General features: G+C 40.9%; 1 protein-coding gene across 1 annotated transcript in view; it reads right to left on the reverse strand.

The window, feature by feature from the left end:
* ntsr1 (neurotensin receptor 1 (high affinity)) overlaps positions 1-13,825 on the reverse strand; it is a 51,135-nt gene extending 37,310 nt beyond the window's left edge. The window contains exon 1 of the mRNA XM_066673076.1: positions 12,617-13,825. Coding sequence (XP_066529173.1) covers positions 12,617-13,294 — 678 coding nt within the window. The 5' untranslated portion in view covers positions 13,295-13,825. The remainder of the gene's footprint in view (positions 1-12,616) is intronic.
* Between the last annotated feature and the right edge of the window lie 278 nt (positions 13,826-14,103).

Consider the following 14,103-nt stretch of genomic DNA (forward strand, 5'->3'; position numbering starts at 1 on the left):
ACCCAACCGTGAACTGGATAAGCGCTTACAGACAATCAATAATTGAATGTATGAAAGAAATAAACAAGATACACATGAAGACCAAGATCAATTGCTTAGTTTATTAGCATGTTTATTCAATAGTCAGAGCCTAGAGGTTAATGCATTCTCTGTAGATGTGGTGAAGTGCACAACTGGATACTGCAAAGCAATGTAAGTAATTTAATTATTGTTTAATCCACCCACTGTTTACTCTGTCTTGTGTTTTAAATTTAAAATTGAACTTAAATAAATAAAATGGCACATCTTATTCAATCATTCATTTGTGTACAGTCAGAATATAAACATGCCAGGCAGAGCCTGAAAAATGCAAGGGAAGACAGACATGAAGCTGATCCCTGACTGAGCACAGGAGGCAGGTATTTAATAAACCTAGAGCTCACCAGTTTCTCACAGCTAGGTCAAGGTTATTTAAGTCATATCTGAATCCTGCTGTCTTTTGTTTGAGCCAAGTGTCACATTGTCTGATGTCATATTGGAATGAACTTGTCTAAACAGGAGAGTGTAGGCTAACTGCTGTAGAGCAGCTGCAGTGTAATCAGTGAAAGTGCCATTGTTTCTGCTTCTCTACACAGGCAAAAATAGTATTGTAACACGTTGTTTGTCACCCATTAAACAGCAAATTGTGTTAATCTACATTACATTTTCTGTCACTGAATGCCAAGCAACGTGGCATCACAAAGGCTGACTACACTAGGTCTGAGCCTAGGACCTTTGCACCCTGGTAGCTGAAATGATTTGTCACAAACCTGAGCCAGAAACCTTGTCTTCAGTCCAAAAGAGATTGACTGGCCAACTATTTGGGAAGTTTCTCACTGCTGTGAGCTGAAGAATTCCCTCACCGTCATGGCTGAATTGACTTGCTACAAGTCCAGTGGAGTTTGACCAGATCAAAACCAGGTAGTTTTTCACAGCAGAAGGTATAACTGGATGGCTGCAAACCACATACCTGTTTACTTTATATGTCTATTGTGTTTCTCAGTGCTTACTAAGTAAAATTCAGCTAAAATCCTATTAGAAAAAGTGCCCACAGTGTAAAGTAAGAAACAGTTTTCCCAAAGGACTGCATCTTCCAAAGGATTTAAACTCATGCTGACTTTGGCAGAATAATCCCTTCTGACAGCTTTCTCTTATCTTTTACTCTGTCTCATCTAAACTGAGACTTCCAAGTGATCAGTGGGGTGTACTATCCCATCAGAGTCTGTCTGGCCTGGTATTTTCCAACCACACTGGCACACTCATCACTTTGCTTTTTCACCTAATGTGTTTTTGCTCTCATATTTTGTTCCTCCACACACTACAAAAGAAAAACAGCTTCAATTTGTATCCTAATGGAGTTCTACAGCTTATCCCATTGGGGGTCCTTTTACTATTGTCAGATGAAAGTTTTTTTTTTTAATAGGAAAAAAATGCATTCTGCAAATGCGTATGTGTCTTTTCAGACATCACAGCTTGTTTTTTAACAAGTGAGATAAAGCCAAAATGAGCCAAACTCTGAAAACATTACCTTTCTGCTCCAGTCTCAACCCCAGCTAATCAACATTTTGAAGCATTTAGCCATTTATTTGTCAATGTTATGGATTTCCCAAACAGAAGTACAGAGCTGTCACTCTTCAGTGCTGTGTCATCAGAAGAAATCATAGGGTGCAAGGCAGGAACACACCCTAGAGGAGGCACCAGTCCTTCACATGGCAACATACAAACAAACACTTTTGAGTCGCCAATCCATCTACCAGCATGTGTTTTTGGACCATGGGAGGAAACCAGAGCACCCACAGGAAACACATGTGAACACAGTGAGAACACACCAAACACCTCACAGACAGCAGGGCTTGAACTCACAACCTCCAGGTCCCTGGAGCTGGGTTACTGCGACACTACCTGCCGTGTCACCATGCTGCCACTGAACAAGGATTAGCACTGTTTAAAGCATCCAACCTAGGTGACTAAACATCAGTAACCTCTTTAAGTTGCTTCTGACAGTGCCGATGAGAAGCACGTCATACATGCGTGCTGCACTGAATACTGAATAGTACATTCACATGGATTTGTGGAAAAACATATGTGCATTTGATGCTGTGACCAGTGGGCGCAGTCTTCTGCTTCATTAAGGGTTATACTTTGAAACATATGGGTTTTTACTTCAGATCATTTTTACTATATGTGTTTATTTATTTATTTATTACACTGATTTGGATCCAAATATTTATGGATCCCCTTGATGTGAGTCTCAAATGTCACCCATGGCAGAGAGCATTATATTCTATGATAATATTTAATAAGTACACTTGTAGTAGATATAGAACCCTCCAAAACTACAACCCCAATTCCAATGACGTTGGGACATTGTGTAAAATGTAAATGAAAACAGAATACAATGATTTGAAAAACCTTTACAACCTATATTCAGTTAAATACATTTAAAAGACAAGATATTTAATGTTCAAACAGATAGAATGTATTGTTTTTTTGCAAATATTCCCTCATTTCAAATTTGAGGCCTGCAACACATTCCAAAAGAGTTGGGACAGGGGCAACAAAAGACTGGGAAAGTTAAGGAATGCTCAAAAAACACCTGCTTGAAACATTCCATAGTTAAACAGGTTAATTGAAACAGGTGAGTGTCATGATTGGGTATAAAGAGAGCATCCCCGAAGGGCTCAGTTGTTCACAAGCAAAGATGGGGTGAGGGTCACCACTTTGTGAACAACTGCGTGAGCAAATCGTCCAACAGTTTAAGAACAATGTTTCTCAATGTACAATTGCAAGGAATTTAGGGATTTCATCATATACAGTCCATAACATCATCAAAAGTTACAGAGAATCTGGAGAAATCTCTGCAAGTAAGCAGCAAGTCCAAAAACCAACAGTACCTCAGGCAGCACTGCATTAAAAACTGACATAATTCTTTAATGGATATTACCAGCTGAGCTCAGGAACACTTCAGACAACTATTGTCAGTGAATGTAGTTTGTCACTCCATCTGCAAGTGCAAGTTAAAACCTTACCATGTAAATACCATGCATATCAACAACACCCAGAAAGCCTCCAGCTTCTCTGGGCCCAAGCTCATCAGTGATGGACTGACGCAAAGTGGAAAAGTGCCATGTGGTCTGACAAGTCCACTTTTCAAAATGTTTTTGGAAATTATGGCTGTTGTGTCCTCTGGGCCAAAGAGGAAAAGGACTGTCCAGATAGTTATCAGTGCAAAGTTCAAAAGCCAGCACCTCTGATGGTATGGGAGTGTGTTAGTGCCCATGTCATGGGTAACTTGCACATCTGTGAAGGCACCATTAATGCTGAAAGGTATATTTCAAAAAGGTACATGAAAGGTGTTACAACAGCATGGTTTCAGAGTAAAAGAGTGAGGGTACTAGACTGGCCTGCCTGCAGTCCAGACCTGTCTCCCATTCAAAATGTGTGGCGCATTATGAAGAGCAAAATACAACGGAGACCCCGGATTTTTGAGCAACTGAAGTTGTACATCAAGAATGAATGGGAAAGAATTCCATCTACAAAGCTTCAATTGGTGTCCTCAGTTTCCAAATGCTTACTGAGTGTTGTTAAAAGATAAGGTGATGTAACACAGTGGTAAACATGCCCTCAACGTATTTGGAATATGTTGCAGGCCTCAAATTCAAAATGAGTGAATATTTGCAAAAAAAAAAAAAAGTTTCTGCTTGAACACTAAATATTTTGTCTTTGTAGTGTAGTCAACTGAATATATGTTGAAAACGATTTGCAAATCATTCAATACTGTTTTATTTGTTTAACACAACGTCCCAACTTCATTAGAATTGGGGTTGCTTATGGTCAATAATTGGTTGTGTACACTTGCTTTTCCTGTGTTCCTTCTGAACTTAAGGGAAGTAAAATGAAGCTAAAAGAAAGGCTTAATCTAGATGTTGTAACATTGCAGTGAGGGATTTTTACAGTGCATCTGAGACGATTCCTGAGATTATATGATCAGGGCCTCCATTATAAAACAACAACAGCAACAACAAAAAAATCGGGTCTAACTAAAGAATGAATAATAGTTAAATTCATTACCACTATCTCGGGTGGCGCAGTCACACAGCTCCAGGGGCCTGGAGGTTGTGGGTTCGATTTCCGGGTGACTGTCTGCGAGGAGTTGGTGTGTTCTCCCCGTGTCTGCGTGGGTGTCCTCCGGGTGCTCCGGTTTCCTCCCACAGTCCAAAAACACACGTTGCAGGTGGATTGGCGACTCAAAAGTGTCCGTAGGTGTGAGTGAATGTGTGTGTGTGTGCCTGTGTTGCCCTCTGAAGGACTGGCGCCCCCTCCAGGGTGTATTCCCACCTTGCGCCCAATGATTCCAGGTAGGCTCTGGACCCACCGCGACCCTGAATTGGATAAGCGGTTACAGAAAATAAATGAATGAATGAATTAATTACCATTATCTCAACCTCAAAAGAACCCAAGATTCCAAATTGAACACTGTTGTGAGTTACTTTTATAGAAGTATGTTTTTTTATTCTTTCATAAGAGGGAAAATGTGCCCCATGTTGGCCAATCTCAGTTGGAAATGTTTCAGTCTGGATAAACCCACCGAGGTCATTGAGTGCTCCCTTGCATCAAATTAGATGTTTATCAATGTTTTTAATATTACAGAGCACAGAGATGTGGTTACAACATTTCCTGAGAATGCAGTCTGTCATTTATATTACATATTATTGCATATTTGTATGTGACTCACATTCAGAGTTAGGAATATATGAACAGGGTTGAGATACCCAAGACTTGCTTCCCACTATGTGTAATTGGTGGATTTGTGCGTCCATATACTTTTAGTGAATTGAACAATGGACAGTCATTAGAAAAGTTGTTTTTACAAGAGAATAATTTTTAAAATCAGTTTTCAGCTTTTTAGTTTTGGGGCCAAATGAAATAAATCACATGGGGATCAAGTGCATTTAAAGGTAAATTTAAGAAGATATTCCAAAATCCACAAGATGCTCTTAGACCTCAGAGGGTCTAAGGCTGAAATGCTGCATGATTCCCAGTCATACCCAGAAAAGCATTTACACCAAGTCACTGTGAAAAATGTTATTGAGTTCTAATTTGACAAAAGGAAAATAAAACAGCAGAGCAAGCTGACATGCAGAAAATCATCTTCCAAATTGAGTCAGGAACAACAAGCAACAGCCTCTTGGCTATATTTTTACCCAATAGTCCCAATTCCTATTTGTGCTCCAGTAAATACATTCTTCAGTTCTTGACACAGCTCCTATTGCATATTTTTATATCACCCAAGTGTGTGTGTGTCTGATCAAAATCACAAATCCCATTTATATATATATATATATATATATATATATATATATATATATATTCACAGGACATGATTATTAAATGTAAGTCATGATGCCAAATGTAATTTTGAGATCACTTTGGAGCATTATTATTGGTTTTTACATTATCAAACTTTGTCACAATGTAAAGGGCAGCTGTCATTTTTATTTTATACCTATGCAAGATTTTGTTCTGACCCAGTTGTTCTTTTAGGAACATTAGTGGGGAAATATATTCAACTATAGAAAAGATTAAGAGGATGTGGAAGAAAGATAAAGAAAGTAGAAGAATAAAGGAAAGGCTTAGTTATGGATATTTTCAGTTGAAAAATATTTTAGGAAATTTACAAAGATAAAGGACAGAGTATTATGTGCTTATTTCTTAATCAAGCTAAAGCTACTCACACATTGCTTCACTGCCCCAAGCCGAGAGGCTGACACTTGACGTTGAGCATGGTGATGTTTGGTTCATGTGCAGCTGCTCCAGAACATTGCATTTCAATTTCTGCTTTTCTGTAATACTTTGGTGAACCCAAATGTAGCTGAATTCTCTAAATAAAGCATGGTGTCAACAAACCTTTAGCCAATTCATAGCAGAATCCCAGGGCCCTGTGGCTATGTGTTGTGATTGTGTTAATAGAAGATGTTAGCAGGCTGGCATCCCCAAAACAGGCTTTTTCTCTGGGTTATAACTTCCCTCAACACCTGCCAATGCTTCTGCAATTAGCGACCCCCCATCCCCCGACCTTCAGGTGGAACATCAGCACAAGCCTAATGTCCAGATGTAGCCAATCTGCTGGTCAGTCTCTCGATGTAGACTCAGTGTGGTCTGTGTCATTGGGTGAGAGGACATGTTAATGCACACTGCATTCCAATGACAAAGAGCAACAGCCTTCTTTCATTCCAGCTCTTTCTGCTTTGGTACAGTGTAGCTATAAAAATCTATGAAAAAATATGAATTGACCTTCCTTTACTGTTTCAGGTTTAAGTAAGTGCCTGACACTTTGATTAACTGCTCAGGATTATCTGGAGTGAGAAATTTGACAAAATTACACACATTACAGGGTCTTTGTCAATCCATCCACTAGCTGTAACATTATGAACAACATCTTGTGTCTATACACACTGTCCATTCTCGCAGCACTTTGTAGTTCTACAATTACAGATGGTAGTTGCTCTGCATATTTAATTTGTCCCATTCATACTGTTCTTCAAATGTCAAGACTTCCACACAACCATCGCAAAGCAGGTATTTTATGGCTGGTAGATAGGATGCTGTTGCCTGGATATGTTTTGTGAATTTATTTATTCTCAGTAAGTCATGGGTCATGGATCAGAAAGAGGGGTACATGAACAAAATGGTCTATTTTGTGTTTCATTTGTTTAGATCCACCTGTGTATTTAAGCTGTCATCCTTGACTTCGTTTTATAAGGGTATAAATATGAATGAGTTGACGCCTAAGCTAAGGTCCAGTAGTCATTTCAAAACATGTGGATGATTACAGAACAGAAATATTTAATCAGTCAGAGTCTGAAGACATTAAAATGTCAGACAACGGCCAAAACATAGCCATATTACTGAAAATGGAGAGAGGATTAATCTCTAATTGGCAGATGGCAGCAAGAAGGAGCAGTCAGTGGCAGCAGGAAAGGGCAGTCAGTGGTAGCCCACAATTGCTAGTACTGTTGGATGGAGCTGCTGAAAAATGAACATGCACATATTTAAATTAAATTAGCACGTCTCAATATAGTTATGCCCCGTCACTTTATTTTCGAACATTCTCAGACTTTCAAAAACAGTATTTTATTTTCAATAAATAAATAAATACATTTAAATCCAAAAACAAAACTGTTGGTTTAGCAGGCCCCCCCCCCAACAACACCTTTAACTATGGCTTACAATTAAATTTATATTTTCATTACACTTTTTCATTTAATTACAATACAGTGGAACCTCTACTAACGAACGCCTATACTAACGAACTTTCCAAGTTATGAACCGGGCATTTGAATATTTTTTGCCTCCACCAACGAAGCCTCCGCCGAGCCGGTGTTGTGGCCGATTCAGTTCCCCGTCCAGTTCATGTTTCTTGAGTCTGCAAGAGCGCGCATTCAAGAAATCACCCTGCGCGCGACCGAGTGCTACATCTACGGAAGCCGAAACAACAAAAAGTACTAAATAACGGATAACACAATACGCTTTGAAAAAAAAAAAAGATTAATGCAGAGTTTTCTTAATAATAATTTGTCTAATATAATTAAAAAAGCTAACGGAATGATTTGTGAATGAATGATCTGGACAGACTATTTCACCTGACTGAAATCCAGCCTCATTTGTATTTGTTTGTTTTATTTTATTTTAATGATAATAATCCCTGAATAAATGCCTATTACATAGTCATGCATAAATGTTTCATTCACTCAATTAACATTTTTAAAATATTAAAATCGTATTTCACTCCATAAATTGTTTATATTGTACTTAATAAAACACACAAATCGTTCCGTTAGCTTTTTTTAATTATATTAGACAAATTATTATTAAGAAACGTCTGCATAAATCTTCTTTTTTTTCAAAGCGGATTGTGTTATCCGTTATTTAGTACTTTTTGTTGTGTTTCGGCTTCCGTAAATGTCGCGCGCAAGGTGATTTCTTGAATGCGTGTTCTTGCCTACTCAAGTAACATGAACTGGACGGGGAACTGAATCGGCCACGGCGACTGGAAATGGCCACTGACCCCAATAGGCGAGTCTCCCAGCGCGGCCAGACTTGAGTGAGCTTTTAAGATTAGCAAATTGTAGTTTTAGCAATTTAGCATTAGTGTAAATAGCAGACATCGAGATTCGTGCTAAGTTAAGTCGTATCTACGCTTCGTCTCCCCACATTCACCCGCCTACTCTCCGTTATTCCACCCACCCCCCACCTCCCGTCATACAGCCAGTGCCTGTGTTACTGCTCCAGCCAGTCGTCACGTCTTCAAGGTAGCGATATGTAACCACTTTTTATTTCTTTTTATTACTGTTACCACTGTATTTCTTTTTTATTTTTAGTAATGCTACATTAATTTTTTTGTACTAATTTGAGAGTTTTGTAAATATATATCAGTGCAAAAAGGGTGACTTTTGGGGTGGGCTGGAACACATAAATTGCTTTTGCATTATTTTAAATGGGTAAAAATTGACTCGAGAAACGAACTTTTCTACTTATGAACCGGGTCACTGAACGGATCAAATTTGTAGGTAGAGGTTCCACTGTACAATACTAATATATGTAAAACATAAAATGTTATTTTTCTAACTTAAAATAGTTAATTTATAATTTTGTCAACCAAGCTTCTTAAAGGAAAGATTTAGATTTTTTTTTCTCCTGGGGCTCCCCCATAGTGTAATTCAAATTAACAGCACTGTACTGAAATCAATGGGAAGTAGAGGGAGAGCAGTGGTTTCCTACCCTCCTCCACATTATATTATATACTGCCGTTTCTGCAGTGCTGAGCCTGGAGTAGCAAAGACAGCTACTCTTTTCTCCATATTACAGCTCAATGGATCATCACAATGATGTTGAAGCTGTAATATTAAAGTATAAATCTTACGTAGTGTTACTTTAAGTTAAAAATGTAATTATTTTAATAATAAATTATATAAAATTTATTTCTCAGTCAAATTAAGGTACAAAAATTAACTTGACTTGGCTTTACTTTCTTAGAAATAACTTGCCTAAACTGAGATATGGTAATCTAATGCTCTCTTTACAAATGACTGCAGTAAGAAAATCATGTGCAATTTATGTCTGATTAGGTGTTATTTTATTCTGTTTTTCTTCACTCATAATCAGTCATTTTACTGTGTACGCACAAGTGTTTTTCCTGTGATTTTCTTATTGCACGTATGACTGGTGGTGTTTGCTTGTAGCATCATTTCCTTGTATGCCAAAATATGTTTCTTCTTCGCGTTTTTCCCCTGCACTGTGTTCTTATTCACTCACAGTTTTTGAACAGGACAGGGCCAGTTGTAACCTGCTATAGGTGGCATTAAAGAAAACCTAGGCAATATTTTTACCTTACAATTGCAACAATATTAACCTAGGGGAGACTCTGTCATTGCTACTCCAGATGCAGCACTGCAGAGACTGCAGTATGTAACTTCTGGTGAATGGAAGGAAACTACCCCCTCCCTCCTCCTTGATTTTAGGACAGTGCTGCAAAAGTGAATTAAACTCTGAACTGTAAAAGGACCACCTCCTTTTTTTCTGCACTCTCCATTCTCTCATTGCCACTGTTCACAGGAGGACAATGTAATTCTACAGCTACACACTGTAATCCATCTTTTGCTCTGCATTCTTTGCTAGCCCCCCTTTCACCCTGTTCTTCAATGGTCAGGACCACCACAGAGCAGGTGATGATTTGGGTGGTGGATTATTGTCAGTGCTGCAGTGATACTGGTGGTGTGTTAGTGTGTGTTGTGCTGGTGTGAGTGGATCAGACACAGCAACGCTGCTGGAGTTTTTAAAATCCTCAGTGACACTGCTGGTCTGAGAATCAAAAACATCCAACATTCAGTGTCCTGTGTCCACTGATGAAGGACTAGATGTAAACCAACACAAACTGTGCAACAACAGAGAAGCTACTGTCTCTGACTTTATATCTACAAGGTGAACAAAGTAGTAATACTTTGTAAAACAGTGAATGGACATACTGTTTAAATTCAAACAGCACTGCTCTGTCTAATCCACTTTTATCAGCACACTCACCTCCATCAAGTCAGTTTCACTGCAGAGCTGAGAATGACCCCCCCTACCCACCTTTAATATCATATGTGCTCTGTGGGGGTCCTGACCATTGAATAGTAGGTTGGAATCGGAATAAGAAAGTATGCAAAATATATTTTCTTTCCAGTGGGTAAAGAGCCATTTTAAAGTCATTCTTTAAGACTGTCCACCCAGTCAGTTTGGGTGGGCAAGACACATGTCTGGGGGATGAGCCCACCCCTGCTCATATTTAACACCAGCCTTATAATTGGATCAGAGACCACAGATTAGTGGTCTTTTCAAATTGTATAGATCAAATGGCCTATGTGTTACTGATAGCAGCCCTGTAATTTTATTAGCTAGCTGTGTAGCTAAGTTGAACAGTATAATGATAGCACTAGCAACCATAGTCATTTTTTTTTTTTTTTACTTAATGTGATTTAAAAAAAAATATATATATATATATATATATATATATATATTTGTAATGAGTCTTGTGACATCACATAACACTTTTAAAATATACAAAATTTACATAGAATAAATTTTATTAGGTTTCAGTGAAAATATGGTAAATATGAAAATATGATGCCCTTTGAAGGACTGGTGCCCCCTCCAGGGTGTGTTCTTGCCTAATATTTACAGGGTCTCAGGATCGCGACCCAGAACTAGAGAATACATGTAACGGGTAGCTCCCACTGCCCGAATGGTGGTTGCTCTCGCTGATTGTCAGCTGCTTTCACTAACAGTCGGCTGCCACGAATGACTGGCAGCTGTATTTATTGACTGGTGGCTGCTACAGACTGACTGGCAGCTGCACTTATTGACTGGAGGCTGCCACTGACTGACGGGCAGCAGTATTTATTGACTGGTGGCTGCTACGGACTGACTGGCAGCTGCCACTTACTGATTGGAAGATGCAAATGACTGGTGCTTCCGGCTGCCAGCTGCCAATAAGAGATTAAACCCTTAAAGTGAAAATTATTTTGGTCACATTATAATTAATGAACATATTAATATGACACAGTGTGTATTTTGTAAATACTAGCTGAAAAAAATAGATTCTGCTTTGCCGCTGTTGAGAAAAGCTACAGACTTTTCCAATTATTTGTATTTTCCATGAGCGGCACGGTGGCACAGCAGGTAGTGTCGCGGTCACACAGCTCCTTTGTGGGTTCGATTCCAGCTCCGGGTGACTGTCTGTGAGGAGTTTGGTGTGTTCTCCCTGTGTCCGTGTGGGTTTCCTCCCACAGTCCAAAAACACATGTTGGTAGGTTAATTGGCGACTTAAACATGTGTGTGTGTGTTGCCCTCTGAAGCCCTGGCACCCCCTCCAGGGTGTATTTCCACCTTGCTCCCTTCCTTCCAATGATTCCAGGTAGGCTCTGGACCCACCATGACCCTGAACTGGATAAGTCGTTACAGATAATGGATGTATTTTCCATCAGTTGGAATTTTTTTGTTAATGCCTACTTTTATAGAAACAAAGAAAGAGTGGCTGCAGTGGAAAGATGGCCAAGTGACTCCTGACTGTGATTATATTATAATGCCTCCATGGCAGAATACTATCAATCCCACATAAAATGTTTAAAGATGTACGTAAATTAGAATACTAAAGGCGGTTATTCAGCAAAGGCAAAAAACTCTTTGTGAATACCCTTGATTTCAGGGGGGGTTATGCAGGAGCAGGTGGACACATACAAATTGCCATATAGTAAAATTCATTCATTCATTCATAGTCACAACTTATCAAGTTCAGGGTCACAGAGGGTCTAAAGCCTGCCCAGAATCACTGGGCACTAGGCGGGGACAAACCCTGGAGGAGGCACCAGTCTTTGGCAGGGCAACATTCACTCACACACTCACACCTATGGATACTTTTGAGTTGCCTATCCACCTACCAATGTGTTTTATTTGGACCGTGGGAGGAAACCAGAGCACCCAGAAGAAACCCACATGGACACAGGGTGAACACACCAAACTCCTTAAAGGCAGTCATATGGAGCAGGGCTCAAACCCACAAACCCAGGACCCTGGAGCTGTGTGATACTCATACTACCTACAGCACCACTTTGCCTCCCTAAACTGAGATTCATTAATAAATATTTATATGTAATAGAATACTGTAGTTATAGAACACACAACATTACCCTCAGCATAAGGGATAAAATTTGTGCCTTAAAAATAAAATGGTGAAATAAATGGTGAAGCAAGCAGTTTTATTCTGGGACCTGTACACAACAGAACTATTTCTGCTTTTTAAAATAGACCTTTGTTATATCCAGAGCGAGGTCTTACCTATAATTCTGCATATTAACCTGTGTGCCCTTTAGTATGCCAGTAGTATACCACATTTGTTAGTGGAAATAACGTTAGCCTTTTGTTCTTTTGAGTAAAGAAAAATAGCGAGAAAACGGTCACAGGGTCTAAGTGAGGTCTTACTGAAACCTACATATTAATGTAGCTATCGGCCCTAGTAAGTCCCAGTAAAGCCCGAACAGCACCCACACCCTAGCCTCACCTGTAGCACGGTTTTGGCGGTCGCTGTGGAGACGATGGTGGTGCAGATGGGCTCTCCCTTCATCGTGCGCAGGCCCATGGTGAACAGCATGGGCGTGGCCAGCAAGAAGGCCGCCGCCCACATGCCGCTGATGAGCTTCTTGGTGCGGCTGCGCGACATGGCGCTCTTCGCCTTGAAGGGGTGGCAGATAGCCATGTAGCGCTCCACGCTGAGGCTCGCGATGTTGAAGGCGGTGGCGTAGGAGCAGCCGTCGCGCAGAAAGTAGTAGCCCTTGCACGCGACCTCTCCGAACGCCCACGGGTGGTGCACCCAGATGAAGTTGTAGAGCTCCACGGGCATGCCCAGCAGCAGTATGAGGAGGTCAGACACCGCCAGGCTGGACAGGTGATAGTGGACCGTGCTCTGGAGACTCTGCAGTGACTTTCTGCTCAACAGCGTGTACAGCGTCACCGAGTTGCCTAGGCAACCGACCGCGAACAGCACCACATAGATCACGGTCACAAGCACCTTGGAGTACACGTTCGTGTTCACGTCCAGATCCTCCTCCTGTGGCGAAGACACGGGCGCGGGCGCCGTGCTGTTAACGCTCAGCGGCGCGGACAGGTTCGCCAACAGCTCCTGCGTTAAAGCGCGCAGCCGCGAGAGGTTCCGCAGACCCAGACTCCCGTTTGCTTCCATACTGCCGGACACGGCTGGCAGACTCACCAGTGCGTGGTGAAACTGGGTTGCCCAATCCGTTAGACTGTGCAGTTCGTCAGGTAATGTCTCTCTGTCCAGTTGGCCAGATTACCTGGCCAGTACGTTCGTTACAAAACGGACTAGTTCGCCAGATAGCTCAACAGTTTGTCAACGAAAACCGATATCCCACAGAACTGACCTGTCTATTGTCCGATTCACCATTAAGCGGAAAAGTACATTTGTAAACTGAAAAAAAAAAGTATTTAGAAAAGGGTTCAATTCACCAGTAAACTGTCCATTCCGTCAGGAAAGTGACCACTTCGCCAATTCGGACCAATTCCTCATCAGCACAGTGAACTCAAAAGACCTGCGGCGCGCATAACTCCTCCTGTGCAAGAAAGAAAAACGCAAAGCAGAGGGGTGAAATGATTATTAGAAGATCTCACCACTGCGCTCGTCTCCTGTCCCTGAGCTTTGGAAAACTGTGCATCCGGACATGCTGACGTCAGTGGTTAGAGGCGAGGACGCGGAGATGACCATTGCACTCACGAACGCTCTCCGAGCTGGGAAAGTTAGCGCGCGCGCTTTTATATCTCTGCGCGAGGAGGAGGCGCGAGCCCACAACCTTGAACAGTGACGCAGCGCCATTGAGCCACTGCTGCACTTTCTTTTCTCTCTCTCTCTCTCTCTCTCTCTCTCTCTCTCTCTCTCTCTCTCTCTCTCTCTCTCTCTCTCTCTCTCTCTGTGCGTTTTTGTTTAGAAGGTGTACAAAGGGACAACACTGGTGAAGCCTTGGCGGTGTGAAGAGG

Source organism: Hoplias malabaricus, chromosome 5 (assembly GCF_029633855.1).
Source record: "Hoplias malabaricus isolate fHopMal1 chromosome 5, fHopMal1.hap1, whole genome shotgun sequence".
Taxonomy (NCBI): domain Eukaryota; kingdom Metazoa; phylum Chordata; class Actinopteri; order Characiformes; family Erythrinidae; genus Hoplias; species Hoplias malabaricus.